The sequence below is a fragment of the Bombyx mori genome, chromosome 14 (assembly GCF_030269925.1).
Source record: "Bombyx mori chromosome 14, ASM3026992v2".
Taxonomy (NCBI): domain Eukaryota; kingdom Metazoa; phylum Arthropoda; class Insecta; order Lepidoptera; family Bombycidae; genus Bombyx; species Bombyx mori.
The window spans coordinates 11,975,302-12,001,544 of NC_085120.1; the positions used below are offsets into that span (position 1 = coordinate 11,975,302).

General features: G+C 38.9%; 2 protein-coding genes across 36 annotated transcripts in view; both read right to left on the reverse strand.

The window, feature by feature from the left end:
- LOC101743348 (protein Fe65 homolog) overlaps window positions 1-8,724 on the reverse strand; it is a 78,882-nt gene extending 70,158 nt beyond the window's left edge. Inside the window, exons 1-2 of one of the 5 annotated variants that reach the window (XM_062672204.1) lie at window positions 6,860-6,876; window positions 470-603 (exon numbers count right to left, since the gene is read on the reverse strand). The gene's annotated coding sequence lies outside the window, so the exon portion shown is untranslated. Of the gene's footprint in view, window positions 1-469; window positions 610-6,859; window positions 6,877-7,383; window positions 7,513-7,967; window positions 8,072-8,481 lie in introns of those variants that run through there. The other 4 variants (XM_012688399.4, XM_062672206.1, XM_062672205.1 and 1 more) reach the window with 4 other exon arrangements.
- A 3,242-nt stretch (window positions 8,725-11,966) lies between these two features.
- Window positions 11,967-26,243, reverse strand: part of LOC101738072 (uncharacterized) — a 161,721-nt gene continuing 147,444 nt past the window's right edge. For 20 of the 31 annotated variants that reach the window (XM_038015381.2, XM_004923751.5, XM_062672168.1 and 17 more), the window contains 5 exons: window positions 18,099-18,240; window positions 17,227-17,342; window positions 16,481-16,580; window positions 13,144-16,400; window positions 11,967-12,320 (listed from right to left, as the gene is read on the reverse strand). In XM_038015381.2, coding sequence (XP_037871309.1) covers window positions 13,162-16,400; window positions 16,481-16,580; window positions 17,227-17,342; window positions 18,099-18,240 — 3,597 coding nt within the window. In that variant the 3' untranslated portion in view covers window positions 11,967-12,320; window positions 13,144-13,161. Of the gene's footprint in view, window positions 12,321-13,143; window positions 16,401-16,480; window positions 16,581-17,226; window positions 17,343-18,098; window positions 18,241-19,895; window positions 20,245-20,806; window positions 20,857-26,243 lie in introns of all 31 variants that reach the window. The other 11 variants (XM_062672185.1, XM_062672188.1, XM_062672193.1 and 8 more) reach the window with 6 other exon arrangements.

Consider the following 26,243-nt stretch of genomic DNA (forward strand, 5'->3'; position numbering starts at 1 on the left):
CATCAATAGATGTCACTATGTGTCCTTCAAGTTGTACTACTCGAATAATATTAAATCACAATTGAGTCGTCTATTATCAAAGGCGGCAATCTGTGCATTTGGATAACAAAATTTTATTGATATGTCAATACAGATTTATTTGAATATAATCGTCTCCTTCAAAGAATACGGTTCAAAACCTGCATTAAATAAAGGTTAATTGGGGTAGCAAGGGGGCGTGTAAATAGCCCTCCTGCGGCGGGAGCATATAAAGCGGGGTTGTAGAAAGGCGTGTAAATAGCCGTCCTAAGCGGTATGTGACAAATGTTTGTCACTTATAATTAGCGGAGCGGTAAAACTATATAGCGGTAAACAAAAGCTAGTAATCAAACTAAAGATATAAATTAAATACACATAAGCGAGCGGGCGGGCGAATGATTACACGGAAGCAGCAATAAAATGGCAATAAATTAAAAGAACTTGCACTCACCTGTAGACCTTGCCAGTGACTGTTGTGCGGGCGTCGGCGATGGAGGCACGCGGGCGGCGGGAGGGGGTGACGAACCTCACGTAGCTTTTCGTAAGCACAAGCACCACATAATACAAGTGCCGCCATCTAGGCAGCTAGCGGTAAAGCGTGATCGATCGGGTAGAACCACGCTTTGGATAGTCGCGGTAATTAGTAACTAACAAACTCCAAAGGTGGCGCCATCCCAATAATTCATTAGCATCCCATTACTAATCCGCGCGTAACCATCCTGCCCGCCTTGAAAGTTCGCAGGACTTTCAACAAATATATAAAGATACTAAGATAGGAAGCATAAAGCTTAAATAGCGGGAAGTTATTTGAAAAGAAACAAATTTTAATTAATAATAAGCCATCATGAATGTTTACGAGTAGAGTTGAAGCGGTTGATGACATGCGGTACTCTAATTTATTCTAGCGGTAGCGGATATAATTTTACAACTGGATGTTTAAGAAATCCAGATTTCGTTTTTACCAAAGCAACGCGTATAATGTTATCGGCACCTGGATACACCTCTTGTATAACGCCAAGTGGCCAGCGGAGCGGTGGAATGTCATCTTGATGAATAAGAACTACTGTCCCAACCTTCACGGGGTTATCTGATGTACACCACTTCTGTCTGACTTGCAACGTATGCAGGTACTCTAATCTCCATTTCCTCCAATAGGAATTAACCAAACTATCTAACAACGCTTTGCGATTAGTTAGACTCATCTGATTTGCGGACAATTCAGACGCGGGTAAATACTGCAAAGGAGTGGACATCAAAAAATGTGCGGGTGTGAGAATTTCGGGGTTGGGATCTGCGGATAAAAGACATAAAGGTCTGGAATTCATAAGACATTCTATTTGATTCAACACAGTTAACATCTCTTCGTAAGTGAGAATTTGTGCGCCTATTACTCTATTTAAATGAGTTTTAACGGATTTAATGTTTGATTCCCATAAACCTCCAAAATGTGGAGCCCGAGGCGGGATCATCTTCCAAATGATTCGGTATTTAGTTAATTCATCATTCCATGCGGATATAAAATTATTTGAAACTAGAAGTTTATACATTTCATCTAACTGAGCCTTTGCGCCAACAAAATTAGTGCCATTATCTGAATACATGAAAGAAACTGGACCTCGACGAGATATAAAACGTTTGAAAGCGGCAAGAAATGAGTCCGTTGACAAATCCGAGGCTAACTCAATATGTATAGCCTTTGTCGTTAAGCATACGAACAGGCAAATGTAAGCCTTTTGTGAATGATGACCACGTTTGCGTACAAGCGTTATCTTAAATGGGCCCGCGTAATCTACTCCCGTGTGACAGAAAGCTTTGGCCTCCATTACACGGCTTGACGGAAGGTCAGCCATCATGGGAGTTGGGTGTGAAGGTGATACACGAAAACATGATTTACACATATGCACTCTTTTTCTTATAACGTTTCTAGCGGACAATATCCAAAAGCGTTGACGAATAATGGACATCAAAAGGTCCGGACCAGTGTGCAAGTTTGTATTATGAAAATAATCAACAATAATATTTATTATGTGATCGTGTTTTGGCAATAAAGCGGGGTGTTGCGTTTCAAACGGTAAATCAGAGCTCGAAAGTCTACCCTGAATACGCAAAATTCCATCTTCGTCAATAAATGGACTAAGTTTACGAATATTTTTCGAAGGTAAATCTAATTTTCTAATGCTGGCAATATCATGACCAAAATATTTAGCTTGAAAAGCTCGAATAATAGCTTTCTCAGCAGTATTTAAATCGGATGCGGTTACAAACTTGTTTCGCGGTAGTTTTCTTATAAATCGAAGTACATAAACAACACAGCGAAGAAGTTTTGACCATGACGAAATTCTCAACCCAAGTTGATATATTGGGGAATCTTCGACAACAGTTAAAGCGGTAAGTGTTACAGATTTTTTCATTTCAGGTATGTCACTTCCAGATTTACAAGGTACAAAAGGTTCAATAGGCCATTGTGAAATAGGATAGCAGGCCCAAGAAGGACCCTGCCACCAAAGCGAGTTATTAATAATTTGTGACGGTAAAAGACCTCGTGACACACAATCGCTAGGATTTTCCTTACCATTAATATGAAAAAAGCGGTCAGGTGATAAATTCTCCTGAATTTGAGCGATGCGGTTTCCTACAAATATTGACCATCTATGCGGGGAAGATTTAATCCAAGAAAGAGCAATTGTAGAATCTGAGAAAGCGTATATAGCGGTGATAGGATGTAAAGAATTATAAGCGTTATAAATAAGTTTAACTAATTTTGACAAAACAAGAGCGGCACAAAGCTCAAGGCGAGCTAATGTAGTTATTTTAACCGGAGAAACCTTTGATTTTGAGCACAATAATCTTAAAGTAATATCTCCTGTGGGATCTGTAATGTGTAAATAAACAACGCAACCGTAAGCGTTCAAGCTTGCATCACAAAATGCAACAATATTTACTTCACAGTCTTTAAAAACTCCAATATGGCGCGGTATTGCTATAGTTGAAAGCAATGGAAGCTCTTTCACAAGTGAAGAGTAGCGGTAAATAATTGTATCTGGAGGTGTATCATCCCAGTCTATTTTAGAATTCCAGAGTTCCTTAATAAGCAATTTAGCGAACAGTATAACTGGAGCAACTAAACCAAGCACGTCGAACAAGCGTGCGACTAAAGATAATATTGTTCTTTTAGTGCACTTTTCGTTAGTGTTTGAGCTCGTCATAAAAAATGAGTCATTAGCGGGAAGCCATGCAAGGCCTAAAACTTTCATGGTATTATTAGCATCATCAGAGAAGCTTACAGAAGAGTGGTGCGTTTCCGGAAGGCTATTAAGAAAGGCAGTGGAGTTACTTGCCCATTATGTTAAATTAAAACCTCCTGATTTAAAGAGTGAAATTAGTTGTTTCGATAGTTTGATAGCTGAAATATCTTCGTGTAGGGATGTGACGAGATCATCCATATATAATTGAGACTCAGCTACACTAGCGGCTTCCGGATAACGATAACATTCTTCTGATGCTAATTGACGTATAGTACGCATTGCTAAATAAGGTGATGACTTTAAACCAAAGGGCAGACAGTTAAAAGCGAAAATGCGAAGTTTATCATTTTTAAAGCGGTACAATATTTTTAAATATTTATGGTGGTCTGTGGTCACCCTAATGCGTAAGTACATTTGTTCCACATCAGCGCACAGTGCCACAGGGAACAAACGAAAGCGTAGTAAAAGCAAAAATAAGTCTGCCTGTAAATTGGGACCAGTATGCAAGACGTCATTAAGTGACAGTCCACTAGATGTTTTAGCACTAGCATCAAGAACTACACGTAGTTTAGTGGTAGTCTTGCTTGGGCGGATAACTGCATGGTGCGGTATATAATAACCGTTATCGGTTTCCTTAGCGGTGTCGTTAATTTCAGTTAAATAACCTTTACTAATGTAATCCTGTATAACGATATCGTAATCATCGCGGAGTGAGGGTAATTGAACAAACTTACGTTCGAGCGAAAGAAAACGGCGGTGAGCAACAGTATAAGACTTGCCAAGGTCAGCGGGATTTCTACTAAATGGTAACTCAACCGTATATCGGCCATCATTATCGCGGGTAATTGTAGAAATATATTTGTTTTCACACTCGGCTTCCTCAGGGCTAAGATGACGCTCCTGAGGAATCTCCTCTAATTCCCAAAATTTATGTAAAAATGACTCAAGGTCTTTATGCGTTATAGATGAGAAAGTTTTATTTAAAGTGAATGCAGAATGAATTTTAGTATTTTCGAAAGCGGGTGGATTATCAATATAAACTGTACTAGATAGTCACAAAGAGGTATTATTATCATTTATAACAGAAAAATTATCATGTTGCGGTTTCATAATGCCGGTGTAACTCACTTCAGGTACGTCACCCATAAGAACATAACCGAAGGTTGTTTCTACGGCAGGTGGCGCTAGTGAGCCGGTATCTATACGATTACCTAAGTATATATATGGAAATAACTGAGCACCTAACACCATATCAATCACACCTGGAACGTTCCAGTTTGAATCGGCAAGCGGTAAATTACGTATATGATTCATATTTGAGCAATTTATAAAATAAGCGGGTAATTTATCTGTAATACAGTCTACTACTAAAGCGTGAATATAATATTTATTAGGAGAAAATCTAGATTCAATATTTAAATAAACATATCCGTGAATCGGGCGAGCGGTTAATCCAATACCTCTAATATAAGAATTATTTAAAGGTATAATCGGTAATTTAAGTAATTTACAACAATTGACAGTTATTAAATTATTTTGGGAACCATTATCTATTAAACATCTAACTATTTTACGTTCCCCTTTATTCGAGTGAGCGTATATTTGAGCGGTTGATAATAAAATATTACTATTCGATTTTATTTCCGAACTGTGAGTCAACGTGGTAGCGGTCGTATTATTTTGTTGTTGTATCGTTCTGTTAGAGTGTAAACAAGTATTCGAAGCGGCATCATGATGATCGTAACTCTGAACAACAGGTTGAGATTGAACCTGGGACCGACCGTAATCGGGCCGCGCGGCATCACTCGGAATTCCATGTACCTGCGACCGACTGACCTGCCTGTCCATATCAGCGTAGTCATTCGATGGACTGGGTACGCTTTTACTTTTTCGATTCGCCCGTTTATTACCAAAACACAACAAAGTATGATGATATTTCTTACAATTATTGCATGTTAACTTTGATTGACATGCTTTTAATGTATGCGATAAGCTTAAACAATTGATGCAACCCTTGTGCGATTTAATAAAATCATAACGTGCTTGCGGTGAAATCATATTTTTAAACTCATTACAACGATATAACTGCGTGTGGTGCGAGCTCGAGCAAAGATCGCACGTAGATAACGAAACCGGTTTGTTAACCCTTTCAGTGCGGACTGGGTCATTATAACTACTAGAAATAAACGATTTGTGATTTTTAGATTTCTCTATGTTACATTTCGGTGCAGAGCGTTCTAATATTTTTATCTGATCCTGTATGAATTTAATAAACATTTCAGTTGTGGGTATTTCAATACCACGAACCGATGCTTCAAACGAATGTAAAGTTTGAGGATCCAACCTTCTCAGTGAGCATTGTAATAAAATAAAATCAGTCAAATCAAGTAAATTTAATTGTTTTAAAGCGGCAATCGAAGATGAAATTTTTTCAATATACATATTTAAACTATTTGCGGTAGGTGAACAATTTTTTAAATCTAATATATTATTCAGATAATGACATCCTAAAGCTCGTTTATCCTGATATTTACTAATTAGATTCGACCAAATAATATTATAAGTTTCACCTGTGGGTATTATACCAGCGGTTAACTTTAATGCACTATGTGTTAATTTGCCCATTAAATACTGCACACGTTGCGCATCAGACAGTTGCGGGTTATCGTGGATGTTAGCTTTAAAAGCCTGGTAAAATGTTTCCCATCCTTCAAGAGAGCGTCCGTCAAAGGAAGGAAGTGAAATTGTTGGCAATGTTACATTTATGGCGGCGGTAGTTCTCATTACATTTGACGAATTACCAATTGTAATTTTGTTACGAGCGCGTCTTACGTAATTATATAACGTGTCAAAAGACGATAAAGCTGCGTATTCAGGCTCAACTTCGGGGTTTTGCTTTAAATTTAAATCATTGATATCATCCAAATTGCTTTCAAATCTAACACGCATGTCATCAATCGATTCTGATTCGGCAAGAAAAGTTTCAATTAATTCCGAATCAAACTCCGAAATATTTTTTGATTTATTATATAAATCATTAATTTGTGCAAATACTAAATTATTCTTCGCGATAAGTTTCTTTAGTTGTCTATTTTCCATAATGAAGTTATGAAATAACTGACTAAAAAATAACACTAAATGAACTAAGTTAATAAATATAATTCAATATGCGGTTACGAGTTATTATTACTAATAGCGATGAATGTAATTAACTTTTACATACAATACAATACTGTAACAAAATGGCGAATGGGGGTAATCATAAATTAATTCTAATTTTAATTAAAATTTAAGCTGGATCTAATCCAGGCTCGCAGGACCAAACTATGGGGTAGCAAGGGGGCGTGTAAATAGCCCTCCTGCGGCGGGAGCATATAAAGCGGGGTTGTAGAAAGGCGTGTAAATAGCCGTCCTAAGCGGTATGTGACAAATGTTTGTCACTTATAATTAGCGGAGCGGTAAAACTATATAGCGGTAAACAAAAGCTAGTAATCAAACTAAAGATATAAATTAAATACACATAAGCGAGCGGGCGGGCGAATGATTACACGGAAGCAGCAATAAAATGGCAATAAATTAAAAGAACTTGCACTCACCTGTAGACCTTGCCAGTGACTGTTGTGCGGGCGTCGGCGATGGAGGCACGCGGGCGGCGGGAGGGGGTGACGAAGCTCACGTAGCTTTTCGTAAGCACAAGCACCACATAATACAAGTGCCGCCATCTAGGCAGCTAGCGGTAAAGCGTGATCGATCGGGTAGAACCACGCTTTGGATAGTCGCGGTAATTAGTAACTAACAAACTCCAAAGGTGGCGCCATCCCAATAATTCATTAGCATCCCATTACTAATCCGCGCGTAACCGCGTAAGTTAACCTGTTATTTATCTAAGATGTCGTTCCGAAGAGTTTTGTGACTGCCGATGGAATACAAAGTCAATAATTCGTTTTTCTGATTTACCAATCATTGTCCAAAAGTCAGATTGCCGCCTTTGATAATAGTCGACTCAATTGGACTCAATTAATGATAACAAAATCCAATTTATGCAGTCTCACAGAACGCCATTAATATAGTAATATTCTGAGTTGTTGTATGGAAATAATATGTAATTAAATTAATATACAAGCCATGAATTCATTCAATGTAGTCCCTGCTTTTTTTTGCAAAGTGAACTTCTTCCGCGGAAGCTCAGTGAGGGAATATGACGTGGTGATGGATATTTCATACCAGTGGACCTGGCGAATTTTGTTCCGCCACACGGTTTGTTTCAAACACATCAACCGATCAACTTCAAAATTCTACTATAATTAACCATAGAATATATTACGTGTAGCTGTCAGTTGCGTTTTGTTATTCCATATCAGTTGCGTTTTGTTATACCATGTTTTATGTCACGTCCCATGGGAACATGATAAAAAGTATCCTATGTCCTTCTCCTGGTTCTAAGCTACCTCCTCACCCATTTTCAGCCAAATCAGTTCAGCCGTTCTTGAGTTATAAATAGTGTAACTAACACGATTTTCTTTTTTAGAATATATAGATTATATAACACGATGGTGCGAATGTTATTGTTAAGAACTCGAATTAATTTCTTGTAGTTATTGTTGGCATAATTCAAGCTTCTGCTATTCGTTGACAGATGTCGCTACGACACTAGTACCAAAACAAACAATCTTTGCGGAATTCTCTAATTAAATATATACTCACTTTTTCACTCATATTTTTATCCTCAAGGGTAACTAGAGAACTGAAGTTTTCTATTATTTTGTATGACTTATAAATGAAAATCTTCTTTAATCAAATTTGTGATTTGAAAATTGTAAAAATTGTAATTGTAACAAAACGGTTCAAATCGCTTTGCGCCACTAAAGTAGGTAGCCTTCTGAAGCAAATATCAATCGATTAATTCTCGAAAATGTTGACCTATATTGATTCGAAAACAACATTCCATTAATTTGAATGATAAAATATAGATATCGATTAGGTTTACTATTCAAACAGTACATTGTACAGTTTCATATTTCATTTCTGAAGAAAACTCAATTACGATACTAATTAGTTTAGGAGTAGTGTCTTGCGAATACTAAGCTTGTTCTTAATTAAAAATCTATAAATTTGGTTCACGAGAAACAACTATAATCGACCAAATTAAGCTGATATGTATATGAGCTGATGATATTTAGTTTGAATTACTTTATTAAACAAGCTAATTATCACTCACCGTATAACTATAGAAATTCTTCAAGATCAGAGGACGTACGAATAAAAAAATATTACGTAATTACGAACGCACGCGCGGAGATCCTTCGTTTTTTTTTTTGTAAAATTTACAATCAACAAACACTTCACTGTGGGAAAACGTGTTTCTAAGTTTATCAATCGTCCAATATATGTTTTGAGTTCAATTTTCGTAGAGATATTTCGTAAGGAATGTCAGTAAAATGGAGTCTTCGCTTGGAGGGGTTAGTTAGAGGGGTTGCAGAGGGCGCATGCGTTAAGAACCCTCACCCACCCCTTGACGTTCCGATGCGTTCAGATTATCTGCCCTCTGTTTATGGTATAGATTTTTAGATGCCAAACAAAGATATTGTAATTGTTTATAAAATTATCAATTTTGGTGAAAACAGGAACCCATGAAAGTTGATGAATCGCCATCTGGTATTTATTATGAAGAATATTAACTGTTGTTGTGAAGAAAAAACCTGTAGCTAAATAATAAGTTCATAAAAATAATATTTTTTAAATAAAATACGAGAGGAATATTCACATTCTGTAAGAATTTCAAAGCGTCTGTGGCACAATAAGTTTGGTTTACTGGTCATGCAAATATACGTGCCGTGATTGCGCTCTGGGGAGTAGAATATAACTGGTCATCCAATCCCCTTTCTGCAGGATAGCCGTCGGGGCACCGTGGTATGCGAGAAATGTAGATCTTCACGACGACCTAAATCTAGTACCGACATTTAGGTATCTTAAGGAAGTGTCAGAACGTTACTTCGATATAGCGGAGCGACACGAAAACCCTCTTATCGTGACCGCCGTTAATTACTTATCCGACCTCGACGGCCAACGCAAAGCCACCGCCGTAGCCCGAAAAATGTCTTGTCGTATCTCCCAGATTCACTCTCGGTGCTTTTAGGATCCTCAAGCGCCGGTGACCGTCCGACGTTCGCCGAGCGAACTAACCCACACAGCCCACTAACTTTCTCGCCGGATCTTCTCAGTGGGTCGCGATTCCGATCCGGTGGTAGATTCTGCGAAGCACTGCTCTTGCTAGGGCCAGTGCTAGCAAATTCTCTCTGGTTGAGCCCGTGAGCTCACCTACCCGTCCTGGCGTAGATGGAATAGCCTCTTAGGCTACTAACGAAAAGGTAGGGGAAACAAAAATAAAAAATTCCAATATTATGCTCTTAGTGTCAGTGGTTGAAAAATTCAATTCTTATGGAATTGAGAAATGTTTTTTATAAATATTTATTTTATAAATTTATTTACTTGCAAATCAAATCACACGATCTTTTTAAAATGATAATAGTAATTTAATTTTAAATTATAATTTATATAAACGCCATCTGCCTTCATTTTAGAATACTATTTGTCAAAAGATTGCCTCCGTTTTTTGCATTACAATCGTGGCTCTTAATATTAATTGTATTATTTAAGATTGTCGCTAGGGGAGTTAATTACACTTTGCTTATAAATGCTGCTTATTTTTCGAATGATGTCTTCGATAGCATTTTAACAAGCATTGAATGAAACACAGAGTCGCTCCCAAAGATCGTTGGTTCCAGTTTCAAGTGTATTCAAATATTATGTGTTTTTATCTATTGCAATCTGTCGTTTGCATGGAGTTAATAAGTACCTACTATAGACTTCAATGGTACCTACCACTAACTCTATGGTCGTTTGGCATTTGGCGGGAATTATGTGTCATTGCGTTTTTTTATGCGTCCATTGACCAGGCACAGGGAAAATAGCCCGTATAGCCATATTTTTGAAACGAATACCGAAGCCATCTCTGTTAAATGAAAAGTGACATAATACACAGAATGGAAATAAAATTTATTATACCTACAATGAATTGAATAAAATGAAATAGAATTGTATAAGGTGAACTAAGACCACACTGTCAGTGTTAGATGCAACCTCTCAGTTAAATGGTGAGAATGTACTGAAAATTCAATGAAAATTTCAGAAAAAACCCAAGAAATCACTTGTTACTATTTCATTTTCACACACTAGCCATTATCATTAATAATAAATACAACACAATGTATCTTGCCACGCCGCGTTTCCACCAAAAAATATTTGTTGTCCGTATCAATGTATTAGTTGAAAGTGGCACCTGTGACAGAGAAGCTGAGGAGTGCACGTTTGGGATGGTATGGACATGTGATGAGACGAAATGAAAATGAGGTTGTTAAGAGAGTGTTAACTATGAATGTGGAAGGATTTAGAGGAAGAGGTAGACCTAAGAAGAAATGGATGGATTGTGTGAAAGACGATATGGGTAGGAGGGGAGTGAGCGAAGAAATTGTATATGAAAGAAGAGTATGGAAGGAGAAATAATTTTGCGCCGACCCCAGGTGACTGGGAGAAGGGCAGGATAATGATGATGATGATCAATGTATTAGTTGAAGGTAAAAACCTATCATCAGCCATAAGTAACATACATTATAGTGTAGTATTTAATCAGATTCCGTGATTAGTTCGCGGGCGTATTTGGTTCTTATTTGTAGTTTTAGTTACTACATTGAAATATTAATATTTTACTAATATTTATAACGATGCGACAGTGACGGTGTTCAAATCTCGCAACCATGACTTCCACGATGAAGGAATAGATAGCATTGTGTAATAAAAATCAAACCTGCAAAAATTCAAATTTGCGTAATTACTGGTCATAGGACGTCTTGTGGTTGGGTTACCATCACCCCCTTTATTTCTGCCGTGAAGCAGTAATGCACTTCGATTTTAAGGGCAGCCGTTGTATTGAAAACTAATACTCAGAACTCATGTATAAAGGTGGATCACAACATTTACGTGGTTGATATCTATAGGCTTCATTATCTCAATTCATCTGGTTTAAGTAATTATCGACTGACTCAGAGATGAATATTGACCCCTAATTCAAAGAGAGAGTTGCGTCCTTGGCGTAATGGTTAAGAGACCCCGCGAGCACTTCGATGAATTCCGAAAAAGAGGAAAAAAAACCTTGCAACACTTAAAATAAAATATAACAACACCGGCGACTTTTTGGCGGGAGGGAACGCGAGGAGTGAAGTTGTGTGATTTGTTTTATTTTGTCTATTTAGTGTTTCTTCAGGTTTAAATGTGTAATAACGGTGGCTTATTAACTGTTTAATATCTGTGAAAGTGCACAAATGTGGGAAAATGAAACAAAGCCGCCGGACGTCACTTCTCGGGATCCTCCAAAAAGTCCAATGAAAAAGTCTCAGTAAACGACCACCATTTTACTGAGATTATATTTCATCCCATATCATCTCATCTCATTCCATTTGATTTCATCCCGGTTGATTAATGTCTCAAATTAATCATCTTCATTTCATTTCATCATTTCTCATAAAAATAAGAATATAAATTAAAATAGGACATGACTTAAAAGTAAGTAAGTAAGGTAACTAATACCAGGTCATAAGATCCCTTAAAAATCTATTATATCTGTCTAAAATACAAAAAAAAAAACAATTGGAATAGATTTGTTTATTTCAATTTTCCAAATAAATTCAATACACAATCGTATTATTTATTACACATTCAATTACGTTGGTTTCTTTTCATTGATTTCATTTAATAAAATATAACTATGCGCTACGCATTAATAATAATTATAACACACGAGAATACATGTCCCAGAGTTCAACATTAGATAAATTTTTATTATGTTAATATAATATAATATTATGTATTTAATAACACTAAGCTATTTAGCACGTCTATATACTAAGTATTTATAATTGTAAAAACTAATTAATGCAGTACGCAGCGTGGTACGGTAAGGATTCCCGGGACATTTGTAAAGATGAAATGCCGTTTGGAAACCTGTGGAACGATAAAGAGAATGTTAAAACATCTTTTCAATTCTATGAGGGTGTTAAGAAATGTTCCATTTTTTTATTGCATAGATGTGTGGACGAGCTCACAGCCCACCTGGTGTTAAGTGGTTACTAGAACCCAGAGACATCTACGACGCAAATGCGCCGCACACCTTGAGATATAAGTTCTAAGGTCTCAAGTATAGTTACAACGGCTGCCCCGCCCTTCAAACCGAAACGCATTACTGCTTCACGGCAGAAATAGGCGGGGCGGTGGTACCTACCCGCGCGGACTCACAAGAGGTCCTATCACCAGTAAACAATAATTGTTCAAATTGGGGGTATTTTTTAAATGAAAATGGGACCTGCTTGTGGTGACATCTATCGGGTCTAATGTCGACCCCACCTCAGAGTCCAGTGATAATACCTACAAATTTAGGTACAGAAGAATTATCCACGTACCATTACCTCTGATATGTTTCTCTATAATATCTATACTAATATTATAAAGCTAAAGAGTTTGTTTGTTTGAACGCGCTAATCTCAGGAACTACTGGTCCGATTTGAAAAATTCTTTCAGTGTTAGATAGCCCCTTTTATTGGGGAAGGCTATAGGATATAAATCACCATGAGACCGGTACAAATGGAAGAGCCACCAATAAACTGTTTCAAAATATTTTCGCTTTCTACGTAAACGAAGTGGGGGGTAAAATTTAGCGTTATGCCAAAGTAACTATTCCACGCGGACGGAGTCACGGGCAAAAGCTAGTAATAGTATATGCGCCTGGTACTATGAGTACGGGTACGGCATACGGGTAATGGGTACGCACCTTTGTACCTAGCACCAGTTATTTGGTCATGCCCTGTTTGGCTCTCCGCTCCCACTCGGCTCGCATCTGCAGGATCCCCTTGAACTGCGGAGACGCATCAGCTTCGCTCTCAGCACCGCCCCTCCCTTTCGCACTCTCGTCCCTCGCTACATCCCCGTCCTTCTCTATCACAGCACTCTCTCGCCTCTCCCTCTCGGCTGACAATCTGTATTTGTCCTCGTTCCTTTGCCACGGCCTCTTCGTGAGGGTGTCGGCCTTGTACGCGATGACGTCACTCTTGGTGATGCTCTTGATGTCCTCCCTGTCGTTGGCGGAGTCCGGGAAGGTGCGGTTCCGCAGGCGCTTCTCCGGCGTGGAGTCGGACACTTCCTTCTTGTAGCGGTTGAGTTCGTTCCTGCAGACGGGCGCGCTGTCCCGCTTGGCGACGCTGGCGATGCTGACGCTGCGCTGGTAGTGGGCGCCGAACTGGCTGACCCTGGCCGCGATGCCGCCCGCCCTCTTGTCGTCCTTGACTGCCTCCTCGTTCTCTTTGTCGCTGTCCCGGGATTTTATGGAAGCGTTAAATTCGTTCTTCAGCGTTTTGGTTTTAGTGGCGTTGTCGTTTTCTTCTTTGCACTTGGCGATGTCCTGGGCGATGCTGTCGGCCTCCGTGTCTTTGATCTTCAAGGATCTGCGAGCGAACACCTTCATTAGTTCGGGCTCGTCGTCTTTCCTGTCGCCTCTGATGTCTTTGGACGGCACCGGCTTCTTTCGGTACACGACCCCGTCGTCGGGTCTATCGACTTTACTCTCCAGACTATCTGTGCTTTGTATGGAGCTTTTGCTGCCATAACTGGAATGTGACTTTTGATCTACGGATATATTATCGTAGATCTTTTCCGTGCTTCCTTCGGTGCTGAGAGAGTTGGTTCTGGGTTTTTCTGGCTTGTCTTGGAGTTCGACGCTCCCCGCTTTTCTTTTGAAGAAAGCTTTAGGAGTGGAGGGGCTCTGCGGCGCCGGAGAATGTTTTTCGATAGATTTTCTCGACAAGGCAGGCGATAGTTTAACATCGATGTGAGAGTTCTCAATGATGCTCTCGACTGCCTTCGCTACGAACGAGTCTTTTCTTAACGGAATGTTCGATTTAGGTTCTGCTGCTGGGAAGCAGTCTTGGTCTTTCTCCATTTGGGGGCTGTCCGGCTTTTTTGGTGTAACGTTCGCGGTCAAAACGACGTTAGTACTCTGCTTAACAACATCCACTTTGTTTAACTGTATGTTGAAGAATTCTGGCACACCAGGCTTAATTTCTTTTGAAGTCCTCTCATCTGTCTTGATAGCCTTTGTTATGTCTGCATTTTTGACTGGAGATTGTTCTTTGTTAATGTGGGTGACCGATATGAACGTTTCCGGTTCCAATTTAACTTCCTTTTGAGGCTTACTCCCTTGACTCAGAGCGCTTTCGACCGAAATGGTCTTGCGTCTATCTTCTACTGGTCTCTCGGAGCTGCTCTTAATGCTGTCTAAGGAGCTGGATTTGAGTATCGGCGATAGAATTGGTTTAGGAGAACTAATGATGTCGTCAATTTTAGCTTCGATTTGAGATATGTCACTGTCTCTCTTGTGGTCCATGGTGATGTGGATGCTGTTTGTGAATAATTGTTTGTCTTCATTGGCGTCGGTTTTGAGGCTGTCCAAGTAGCTGCTGTCGGTGCTCGGCAGACTGTCGTAGTTGGCATCAGCGGTATCTTGGAGCAAGCCGTAGTTTCTGGTCGAGCCTCTTTTGGCGACGTCGTTTCTCTCGGTGACGTTTCTCCTGTAATTAACCTCCCAGCTCTCAAGGAACGGCTCGGATATGCCGACGACGGCGGGCAGACTCGGCAATTGATTCTCTTGGGAACTGATCGAGGAGCACTCGGAAGCGTAGCGGAAGCTGTGCGACTTCCCGATGCTGCTTCTGGTTTCGACGTATTCGTCGCCGAGAGACCTGATGCCCGAGGACACGTAGGACTCCTCGGTCCTGGCGGCGTGGCGCACAGACTCACGTTTGCACTTGATAATGTTCTCGACGACTTCAGAAACATGTTCCGATGATCTTTGCTTTATCGCTTCCGAACTCTGTTGTCTGCTCTTCGGGGGCGAAGAAGACATCACGTTTGTATTAAAATAAGGCAAATTCTTCGGCATGCTGCTGCTAAACATGTAGTCTGATGGAGTGTTCTTGATGCGCGTCGCTCTGATCGGAGGCTCCTCGTCCGAGATGACTAGAGTAGGAGACATCATCTCTTCTTCAACGCGACTCGCCGTCTCGTTGCTAATAAATGCTTTAGATGTGACAGGTTCGACTAGCTTTTGAACTGATACTGGTCTTTTAGATGTGTCGTGCTGTAAATTGAATGAACCTTTTTTATCATCGAAGGTTTCCTTGGAGGGAATCCGCTTGCAACGTTCAGGTCTTTCAATTAACTCTTCGCGTCTGCTGAACCGGTTCTTGATCTCCATGTTCAGCATTCGGTCTGTTTCTTCGGCTATTTTGAGATCTGTAATGTTGTAGTCGAGTCCCGGGACCTTGGCGGCGCTGTACACGTCCTTGTAGGCGCTATCTTGGACGTAAGAGCCCTTTGTGTCTAGACGTTTGTGCATCTGGTTTGCAAACACTCTCTGTCCTGCAGATATAGACTTCTGAGAGCGCTCGGGTGGGACAGGTTTGTGCCCCGCTGCTTCAGGTAATCTCTCAGAATCTACACTTTTATATTTTGGGGGTTCTCTGTCTGTTTTCGACTTTTTCACTTCGAGTTGACTCTCTCCGTCTATTTGGTCTTTTTTGGATTTCTTTCCGCTCTTCCGCAGCAGTAATCTGCTGAAGAACGATTCCTCTTTCTTCGAGGACTTAATGTTTTCGTTCTCTGTCTTTTTCTCAGATTTAGACTTCTTCTCGTGGCAAGACTCTTCGGCGTATTTGTTGTCCGATCTGTACTGAAGCATTCGGTCTTCGGAGCGGTAGCTGTGTATTTCTTTTTTAGGGGAATTTTCTCTTAGATTCGTGCCTTGGGAACTGGACTGACTGCGTTTTATGGATGACCTCGGGGTGTTGGACTCCGCGATGCTCAACTTGGCCGGGGACTGGCCGAGCTGACTGAGTGCTAGACCAGGAGGGAGGGAGGATGATTTCAACTTGGTATCAGTTGGTGTCTCTAATACTCTTTGTAGTTCACGATTGACTTGATGGTGCTGCTCTTTTACGATCTTATGATGTTTCGTTGACGATGAAGAGAATGATTCTGAAATGAAAGAAATATATTTAATTAAAGACCCCATTAAGAGTGCGTTATGAAATCATGAGACGGCATCTCTTACTAACCGGTGACAATTTCGGATGTTTTGATGGCGACTTCGGGAGTAACGCTTCGTATCATTTCTTCGTTCAATTCGGGCGTTATCGGCAAGGCTGATGCGGCAATCTGGAAATCGATAACGTTATTTTGTTAACGCAGCGGCAATAGATACAACGCACTTGGAATTGTTATATATCTGGACTTGAGATTTCAGTGAAGTCAAAAGATGCGATTGTTTTTGAAAAACCAGTTGGCGTGTGTGTTATTCTGAATCAGTAATCATTATAGGATAGCGGGGTCAGAGAACAATGTTCTTAACCAATTGCAACCGCACGTGTTTCTTGCGACACACACAGCTCGATAGTTCTGTTGGTGGCGAAAATTTACACAATAATACCAATAATAAAATACAGATACATTAATTTGATAATAGCCTTGAGAGGCTATTTCAGCGTAACCTTAACTAGTAGCTGAGCTCACAGGGCTCAAACCTGACGACGATGCTAACACGAACTCTAGCAAGAGCCGTGCTTCGCAGAATCTACCACCGGATCGGAAACTCGACCCACTGAGAAGATCCGGCGAGAAACTCAGTGGGCTGTGTCTGTGGGTTAATTTACTCCTCGAGCCCTTCGTCGCCAGCGACGGGTTCGACGAGAACGATGACCGGAAGGATCCACATCGTCAGCCTGGCAGATGCGTGCACAGTTAATGTTTCTAGGAGGAAAATCGTTTGGATATTTAAGTTGCGGCAGATAAATGAAATAGTTACGGCATTGTTTTTGTTGCGTCTGGGCGGGCCGTGCGTGCGTCGCGGTCGGACGGCCATCTTGTGACGCGCGGCGGAGTGCGACAGTGGCGCCACGCCGGTCGGAGGCTCCGATGTGTCTAGAAAACGTTAAAGAAACAAGCGGTAATTAATTTTCAAACCTATAATCACCCTCATAGATAATACACATAAATTAGTCATAGATAAGCAGCTCAAGCACTGAACTATGTATACTTGAGACCTTAGAACTTATATCTCAAGGTGGGTCGCACATTTACGTTGTAGATGTCTATGGGCTCCATTAACCACAATAATTGAACGCTTTAACTTTAACAACATATAAGCTTAGGGGCATCCGCTACAAGATGTCGCTAGTTTCCATACAAAAAAAAATATTGGTCTCAAAGTATCGCAGTTTCAGGGCCCTGATCACCCTTTTTAATTGTACTAGTCAGGAAAACATATTGACAAACAAAACAAAAATATTAGTATTTTACTGGTGTTAAGACGTCTTGTGAGTCTACCCGCGCAGACTCACCGCTCTGCTTGTTTCTGCCGTGAAGCAGTAATGCCTTTCGGTTTGAAGAGTGGGGCAGCCGTTGTAACTATACTGAGACCTTAGAACTCTTGTCTGAAGGTTGGTGCCAGCATTTACGTTATAGATGTCTTTTTTTTTTATTGCTTATTGGACGAGCTCACGGTGAACATTTGTTAAGTGCGTATATCATTAGAAAATTTGGTACCTGCCGGTGGGTTTCGAACACCGGTGCATTGTTCAACACGAATACACCGGACGTCTTATCCTTTAGGCCACGACGACATCAATTTGATTTTTCTAACTTTTCTAACTTATGTTTTGTCTGAATTCCACTCACTGTAAAAATCGAAGTGGTCGCTCCTGGAGTGCTCGTGCGAATGGTGATGTCCGCTGCTGCTGTCCTCGTCCATCTCGGACGAGCCCACGCTGAGCAAGGAACCATCGCTGCAGGACGACTGTGATATGCCAGCCAGGTGTCGCTGTGGGTGAAGGAAAAACATATTTAGTAGCCAATCACAACGTCCACTGAGTTTCTCGCCGGATCTTCTCAGTGGGTCGTGTTTACGATCCGGTGGTAAATTCTGCGAAGCAAGGCTCTTGTTAGGGTACGTGTTAGCAACACTCCGGTTTGAGCCCCGTGAGCTCACCTACATGTTAGGGCGAAGCTGATATAGCCTCTTAAGACTATCAGCATAGGTAGGAAATTGAATTGAAAATGACATTAAAGTATACGTAATCTGAAATGTGTTTATGGATATTCATGAGTAACTTCTAATTAAGGATTTCGACTTTATTATGTCTATCGGTTCTGGTAGCCAATAATAGGTGGCGCATATAAGGCAATAAATAAAAAGGTAATGTAATAATAATACACAAGATATGGAATTTTAATTTCACGAACGTATTCATCAACGCAGATTTATTTGATAGTTTGGAGGGCAATGTGCTTTATGCGAGTTTTTTAACGTTCTCGATGGCGTAAACGTTAACTCAATTTTGTATGAAGTTGGAACGTTTGCCTATGTTGGTCGCTAGGGGCGCTGTTCCAACTGCATACATATTTGAGCTAACTTTTACGCTATCGAGAACGTTAAAAAACTCGCACTAAGCACACTGATTTTGGGATTATTTGTGAAATAAATGCAAGATAAAGTGTTACACGATTAGATTTTGTTGGAAGATCTTACATGATATAGTAGCGCAAAACAGAAGATAAGACCATACGGAAGAGCCTGGCGAACACTAATACTCATATTTATCGATCATCCTTACTAGTAGTGGTTCCAACTCTTATTTTAACAACATAAGCCCACCATCCTATTCTAATTTGTCAGTCTCAATTCAAATCAGATTAAAAATTAAAATGAAATACACAAATTAAATTAGAGACGTTAATGTCAAATTCGCTACATAAAAACTTTTTCTAGTGAGCATTTTAAATCTAAAATGGTACTGATGTATTATAAATATTTGTGTGTGTGTTATTAGAAGTGTAGTATTTCTATAATTTGAATATAAAAATTATAATTCGAGTAAAAGTTATCTTTGCAAATGCAAATTATGCGACTTATGCTCACGATATGCCACGGATAGTGAAAAATGAACAATAGAAAAAAGATAAATTGATTTTTATAAACTTTAAGAAATAACCGGCGAATCAGGTCATTTGACATCACGTGCATTCTTAAAATTTACCTTATCTATAAATATTGTTACGACGGTAAGAGTAACGCCATCTATCGCCGAATAGCCGAACGAATATCGAAGAATCTAGTGGCACCTAGAACGCTCGAGACGTACAACGCCATCTATTGTCAGATAGCGGAAAACACAATACTCAACTTGTGTGGAATATTCTCGACTATAAAAACGTTGCAGAGATGGCACGCAGTTAGTTAGTAATCGGAACTACTCAAAGCGAAACAGCGAACGGGTCATCTGAAGCGAAGCGGAAGAAGCGAATTGAGGATTTTGAGGTGTTCTGTGTGTGTTCTAAGTGATAAATACAGTTTTAAGTTGTACTTTGGTGGAATATTTATTTATCCCGAACCCCAGCGCGTAACAATATTCATTACAAAACATACATGCCCTTTAATATATGTACCCTCCATGTTTATTACGGTTTATTTATTACCTTTATATTAGCACTGACATGCCGTCTCCTCGGCGGTCGTTTGACCACTGCTTCCTCTGTAGTTTTGGTCATGTACAACATCATTTTGATTGTTTTTATTGTTCATTTAATCACTACATTTCACTATACACTAAAATATCACTTGAGTGTCAATCACTTATTGTTTATTATTTTATGCATAATTTTTATAGTTCATCTGCAACTATAACATGTTTTTTAAATCACTATTCAAACAAACTGTTTTACTACACTTCAATATCAAAGGGTCGTTTTATAAGTATTTTTTCTAGTATTTGATCGTTAATTAAAAAGCATTTTCAAAGTAAAGTTACTGTCATTTCACTGGCGACTTAAACAACGCAATAAATATTACAATATATTTATTGAAATTTTATTTTTTGTTGTCTTTTACGAGTAGAATGAATCGTGCGGAGCGTATATGATTTTTTATCGGAATACATCAGGCTGACAAACGGAGTCATGTTCAATGTCGTCTGCAATCTCATTTACATCATAATCTAATCATATCTTGTAGTACATTAACGAATATACTCAATGCCGACATTATAGCTTGGATGTGAGGTGTTTATAACATTGTGTTTTTCTTCGATTTGCTTATTTCCAAGAACATGATGCAGGAAAAACCGTTCTTCTTAATTACGTTTCATTTGGAATAAATAAAAATGTTTAAACTAATACTTCAGTTGGTTTCTCCCCAAATATTAAATTACTAGCTTTTGCCCGCGACTCCGTCCGCGTGGAATATTTACTTTGGCGTAACGCTAAATTGTACCCCCCACTTCATTTACATAGAAAGTGAAAATACATTTGAATTATAGAATGTTAGGGAACTATTTAAGCCTCCTATTTTGAAAGATTCTTTATTGGTGCTCCACATGAATTGGTCTTACCGTGATGGTATATAGCCTATAGCCTTTCTCAATGAATCAGCTATCTAACACTGAAAGAATTTTTCAAATCGGACCAGTAGTTCCTGACATTAGCGCGTTCAAAGAAACAAATTCTTCAGCTTTATAATATTATAATATAGCATAGATACGTCCTATTCGATGTGCCTGAGAGAAATTGATGTCAAAATATTAATTAATTTATAGTCTTCAATTGATTGGTAATTAGGTAAAAGCCAAAGAATCACATTTAATATAACGTGCTTTATTTATAAGCAAATGGGCTACTGCCCACCTGAAGTCAAGGGACTACTGAAGCCCACAGATATCATAACGAAAATAATGCTGTCCTTTTAAAATTTAAGATCTGAAAGATTTTTTAAGCCGCAATGCATGATCGAGGTAAAATAGAATTTTGGTGCTCACGGTCCTCATGCTCATCAGTATTGTAATCTAAGATGACGACTAAGATGACGAGGCTGTTTGTAGGGGAGGACATCCTGTCATTAATATAATAAAATTAATACATTACAACAGATAAATGCAGACGTGTGCTAGATCGTTTTATCTTGATTCTAGATAAATAATGCGCACACGCATCTACAGTAGATAACTTTTTCTTTAATTATTTTCGCTTTCAAAGAACATCTTTGTAAATACGAAAAATTGTGGTAAATATATAAGTTGTACGATATGATTTGGTCATTTTCGTATGTGTTATGATTAATTTTTGTAAAGTGTTACAATGGATGTGACTAACGTTTTGTTTACGTAAATACAAATTTGTCACGATTTCAAGAACTTTACTAATATTTGTGAATGCTATTATAATAATAACTAGAAATAATATTTTCCATAATATTTTTCTTTGTTAGCCAGAAAACATGTAAGTCGACGTTCGTAAATAATCAATATCGGTGATGAGAATTTGTGAACTATCTTTGCATTACGTACGAGCTGTGTATTATTATGCCTTCAAATAAAAAAAGCACAGTGTTTCCAAAAAACAGTGGAGATGTCTGTGGGCTCCAGTAACCACTTAACATCAGGTAGGCTGTGAGGTCGTCCACCCATCTAAGCAATAAAAAAAAATTACGGATCCATGATTGTTTAAAACAAGGTCGGTACCATGAGTTTCGTAACTGCATCAGCTTGTTTCATGCTTAGTGGACAGGAATTCAATGCGGGACCGGATGGAAGATAGATATCTCTATGGTAGTCAGTTTTAAACAATATCATAAATATGTGTGCTATAAAATTGTATTTTTATTTACTCTCAATGTGTACGGCTCGAATATTAATCTGTACTATTTAGTGATTTATTAGGAAATAATTAGCGAGGGTTGGGAGGAAACGCGAATTGCGTTTTGTCCTGCCAGCCTTATTCCCGTTCATCATCATAATCGGTTGCTCTTCGCAGAGCAGTCGTAGTCATGTGGAAAATCATCTGCTGGCCGTCGCGATAACGGACTAGGCTCTGGCGACCGAGCAATGGCGGTATAACCATACTCCCAACTGAGACCAATCTGACCTCGGTTGGATGAGGCTACAACGGCCTTGGTGGCTTAAATCCTCCCTTAAAAGGTTGGTGCAGAAGGCCACGGGAAACCACTGCACTATATTCCCAAAAAAGTCATGAATTCTCGTTACCTTGTTGAGAATACGACGATAGTTCGCTCGTCCATAGACACAGTCCACTGAGTTTCTGGCCGGATCTTCTCAGTGAATTGGGATTCCTATCCAGTGGTAGATTATGCGTAGGCCTGCTCTTGCCAGGGCTAGTGTTAGCAAATTATCTCAGGTTGAGCCCGTGAGTTTACCTTCAAGTCCGCGAAAAGCTACTGCTGGTAGGACCTCTTGTGAGTCCGCGCGGGTAGGTACCACCACCCCGCCTATTTCTGCCGTGAAGCAGTAATACGTTTCGGTTTGAAGGGTGGGGCAGCCGTTGTAACTATACTGAGACCTTAGAACTTATATCTCAAGGTGGGTGGCGCATTTACGTTGTAGATGTCTATGGGCTCCAATAACCACTTAACACCAGGCGGGCTGTGATCTCGTCCACCCATCTAAGCAATTAAAAAAAATTGAAAAGAATAAATTAAATTCAGGTTAAGTTCGTGTTGATTTGAATATCAACATGATAGGAATCACCACTGCTATTTGGTTTCAATTTCGAAAACTGTTTCCCTTGCCGTTGATAATATCAGTGTATTCCGAAGTAGTTGGGCACTACTGACGATATTTCATATAAATGATTTTGGGACCTGGAGCATGAAGTGAGGAAAAACACAACTTTTACTAGGCGAAGATGAAGAAATCTTTATATTGACTATTATACAAGTCCTTACTTTCTACAGAAAATGAGGGTACGTAAAAAGATTATAAAAACGTATAAGACACAATAACTTTTGAAATCGATAGCGCATGAATGATAGAATTATAAATTAATAAATAATCAATTTAGATAAATCAATTTCATTGTAAATAAAAAAAAACTAGATAACTATTTATAGCCGTTATCAGCCAATCGTTCAACTTATGGTTGACAATGATGATTGTTGACGATGTAAGCGTTGGGTTACTTGATCGCGTTATCTTTTATCAGAACACTTATTAGTAACAATGGAAGGTATATATTATGTTTCAAGTTGTGCAATTTTCAATGTATTTACTTTGTTTGTAAAGATAAAGAGCTTACTAGAAAATTGTCAAGTTTTCTATAAATTTATTTACACACAAAACTTGAAATTGCAATAGGTAATTTTAAACAGATTACCTTACTAGACTACAAAGAAAAAAAATTAAGTTTTCTTTATCATTGAGATATATTTATATTAATAAATGCGTAAAATATTTACATTAAACATATCTATCCATAATTCTACTGATGGTAGGACCTCTTGTGAGTCCGCACGGGTAGGTACCACCGCCCTGCCTATTTCTGCCGTGAAGCAGAAAATGCGTTTCGGTTTGAAGGGTGGGGCAGCCGTTGTAACTATACTGAGGTCTTAGAACTTATATCTCAAGGTGGGTGGCGCATTTACGTTGTGGATGTCTATGGGCTCCAGTAACCACTTAACATCAGGTGGGCTGTGAGCTCGTCCACCCATCTAGGCAATAAAAAAAAAATTGTGTAGTCCTAATAACATCATGACCTCATCATATATATCTATATCTATCTATAAAATATTTATATTAAACATATCTCAATGGTCAAACTGTATGCCAAGTCGAGTATGTTTAACCAAGAATGCGATGGGGCGTATTATGAATTTGCTTAGTCTTCATTATTTGCTTAGTTTTGTCTGCTGCTGCCGTAAGATACAAATCTCAATTCTTGTGGCATCGTGATGTTTATTAACCCTAGCAGCTGTGTGGTATATAGGCATCAAGATGTTACATGTAACTAGTATCCATGCAACCGTTTTAACACGGTTTTATTAGCTTGGTATGTATTTATGTCTGTCTGTAGGAATAAAATCTTTGAACGTAATTTCGCCGACTTCAAAACATTTTTTTATTTTGCTTAGATGAGTGGACGAGCTCACAGCCCACTTGGTCTTAAGTGGTTACTGGAGCCCATAGACATCTACAACGTAAATGCGCCACGCACCTTGAGATATACGTTCTAAGGTCTCAGTATAGTTACAACGGCTGCCCCAGCCTTCAAACCGAAACGCATTACTGCTTCACGATAGAAATAGGCAGGGTGGTGGTACCTACCCGCGCGAACTCACAAGAGGTTCTACCACCAGTAAATATACATATGGTTAACTTGAAAATATGCGCACGCATCAAGGTTGGATGACAATACTCCTAACTGGCAATACATAATCTTTATTCTAATATGCTGACAAGTATAAACAGAATAAATAAAATGATGTAATTAGTTGCTAGTTTCATTCGCCATGCAAGCGTTGTTATGCGAGTTTTTAAAATATTAAACCTAATTACTGTATATGTAATATGTTTAATAGATTTTTTTTTGTAAATATGAGATCCGACCTTATTGTGCTGAATTGCCAACGACGGAATAGCTAAATATTTTTTGGAGAAACGACAAGATATTCTACCAAACGTGGATATCTTTGACGACGATTTGAATGTTTGGAACTTGAATACATGTACCTATACAAGCGTATGTTATATAATGTCATTAGCGCGATGCAGTTTTACCGGATTTTTCATATTTTATGATTGCTACTGAAATACTTCGGACGCGTGAAACCTAAATAAATATTATTATTACTAAAAAAAAAAAAAAATAGTCATCTCAGATAGTCTCCAACCTAGATATAAATAGTATATAGGAAGCAGTCCATAAACAAGGAAGTGGGGTGATTGAGTATTATAATATCAAAGTATCATATTCGCTGTGTTGCAACGCGGATATTCCGTGCTCCCCGTCTGGTTGTTAGCAAACATAAATAGGCACCTCATTATCCTATTCACAGTGCATAGTATTCGCATCGCATGACAGTAATTTCCTTTGGGACTTCCAGTGAGACTACAAAATATGTGACGAGATACGTAACTATTTAACTACACTCTTGGGATATTATTGACAACCGGAGTTGAAGGCCGCCTTTTATTTTATTTTATTACCCTTGTAGGCAGACGAGCATACGGCCCACCTGATGGTGAGTGGTTACCGTCGCCCATGGACTTCAGCAATGCCAGAGGCAGAGCCAAGCCGCTACCTACCCTGCAATTCCCACATCCTGAATGACACCATCCACTTTAAAGAAATTCTAATATTATTCGAATAAGGATAGACCGTTTCTTCATTGCTGATGAAAAATACAAGATTTTAACTAAGATACATATAAAAGTAATGAAGGAATATTATAGTTAGGTATCGAAATTAAGTTTACAGGGCTCCTTGAAGTCTACAAAGCCATATCAGGGTTGATAATTCACGATGATTTATCATTCAGAATAATCGATTGATAAACTGATATTGTACAGTTAACAGTTTAATTATTATAATAACAATAATAAAATATTTACAATTACTTTTTATGACGATGCGATATCGGAAATCGTGTTTATTTATGACAGTTTGATTTCGTTGTGTTCATAATAAAGGGCAGTGTGTTTTTTGAACGACCAATAGAAAAATATGTAAGAATGTCTTTTTTTTATGGACCAGTCTGGCGGTTACTTGAACGTATTAACAATGTAAATGCCGCCACCTACCTTAAGATAATAATAATATGAGTTCTAAGTAGTTCGCATTACCACGCCCGCACCGAGAGTGCTGATGATACCGAGCAGCTCAAAAGATGCTCTACCATCAGTGATTACGCAGACTATAATTTTCGCGCGTTTGATTTTGATTACATGGTATCTCTATAGGAGTCCGTTGAATATTAATATTTCTAATTAGATGAGACATTATTTTTATTTGTTCGAAGAAATATTCTATAATAATTAAAAT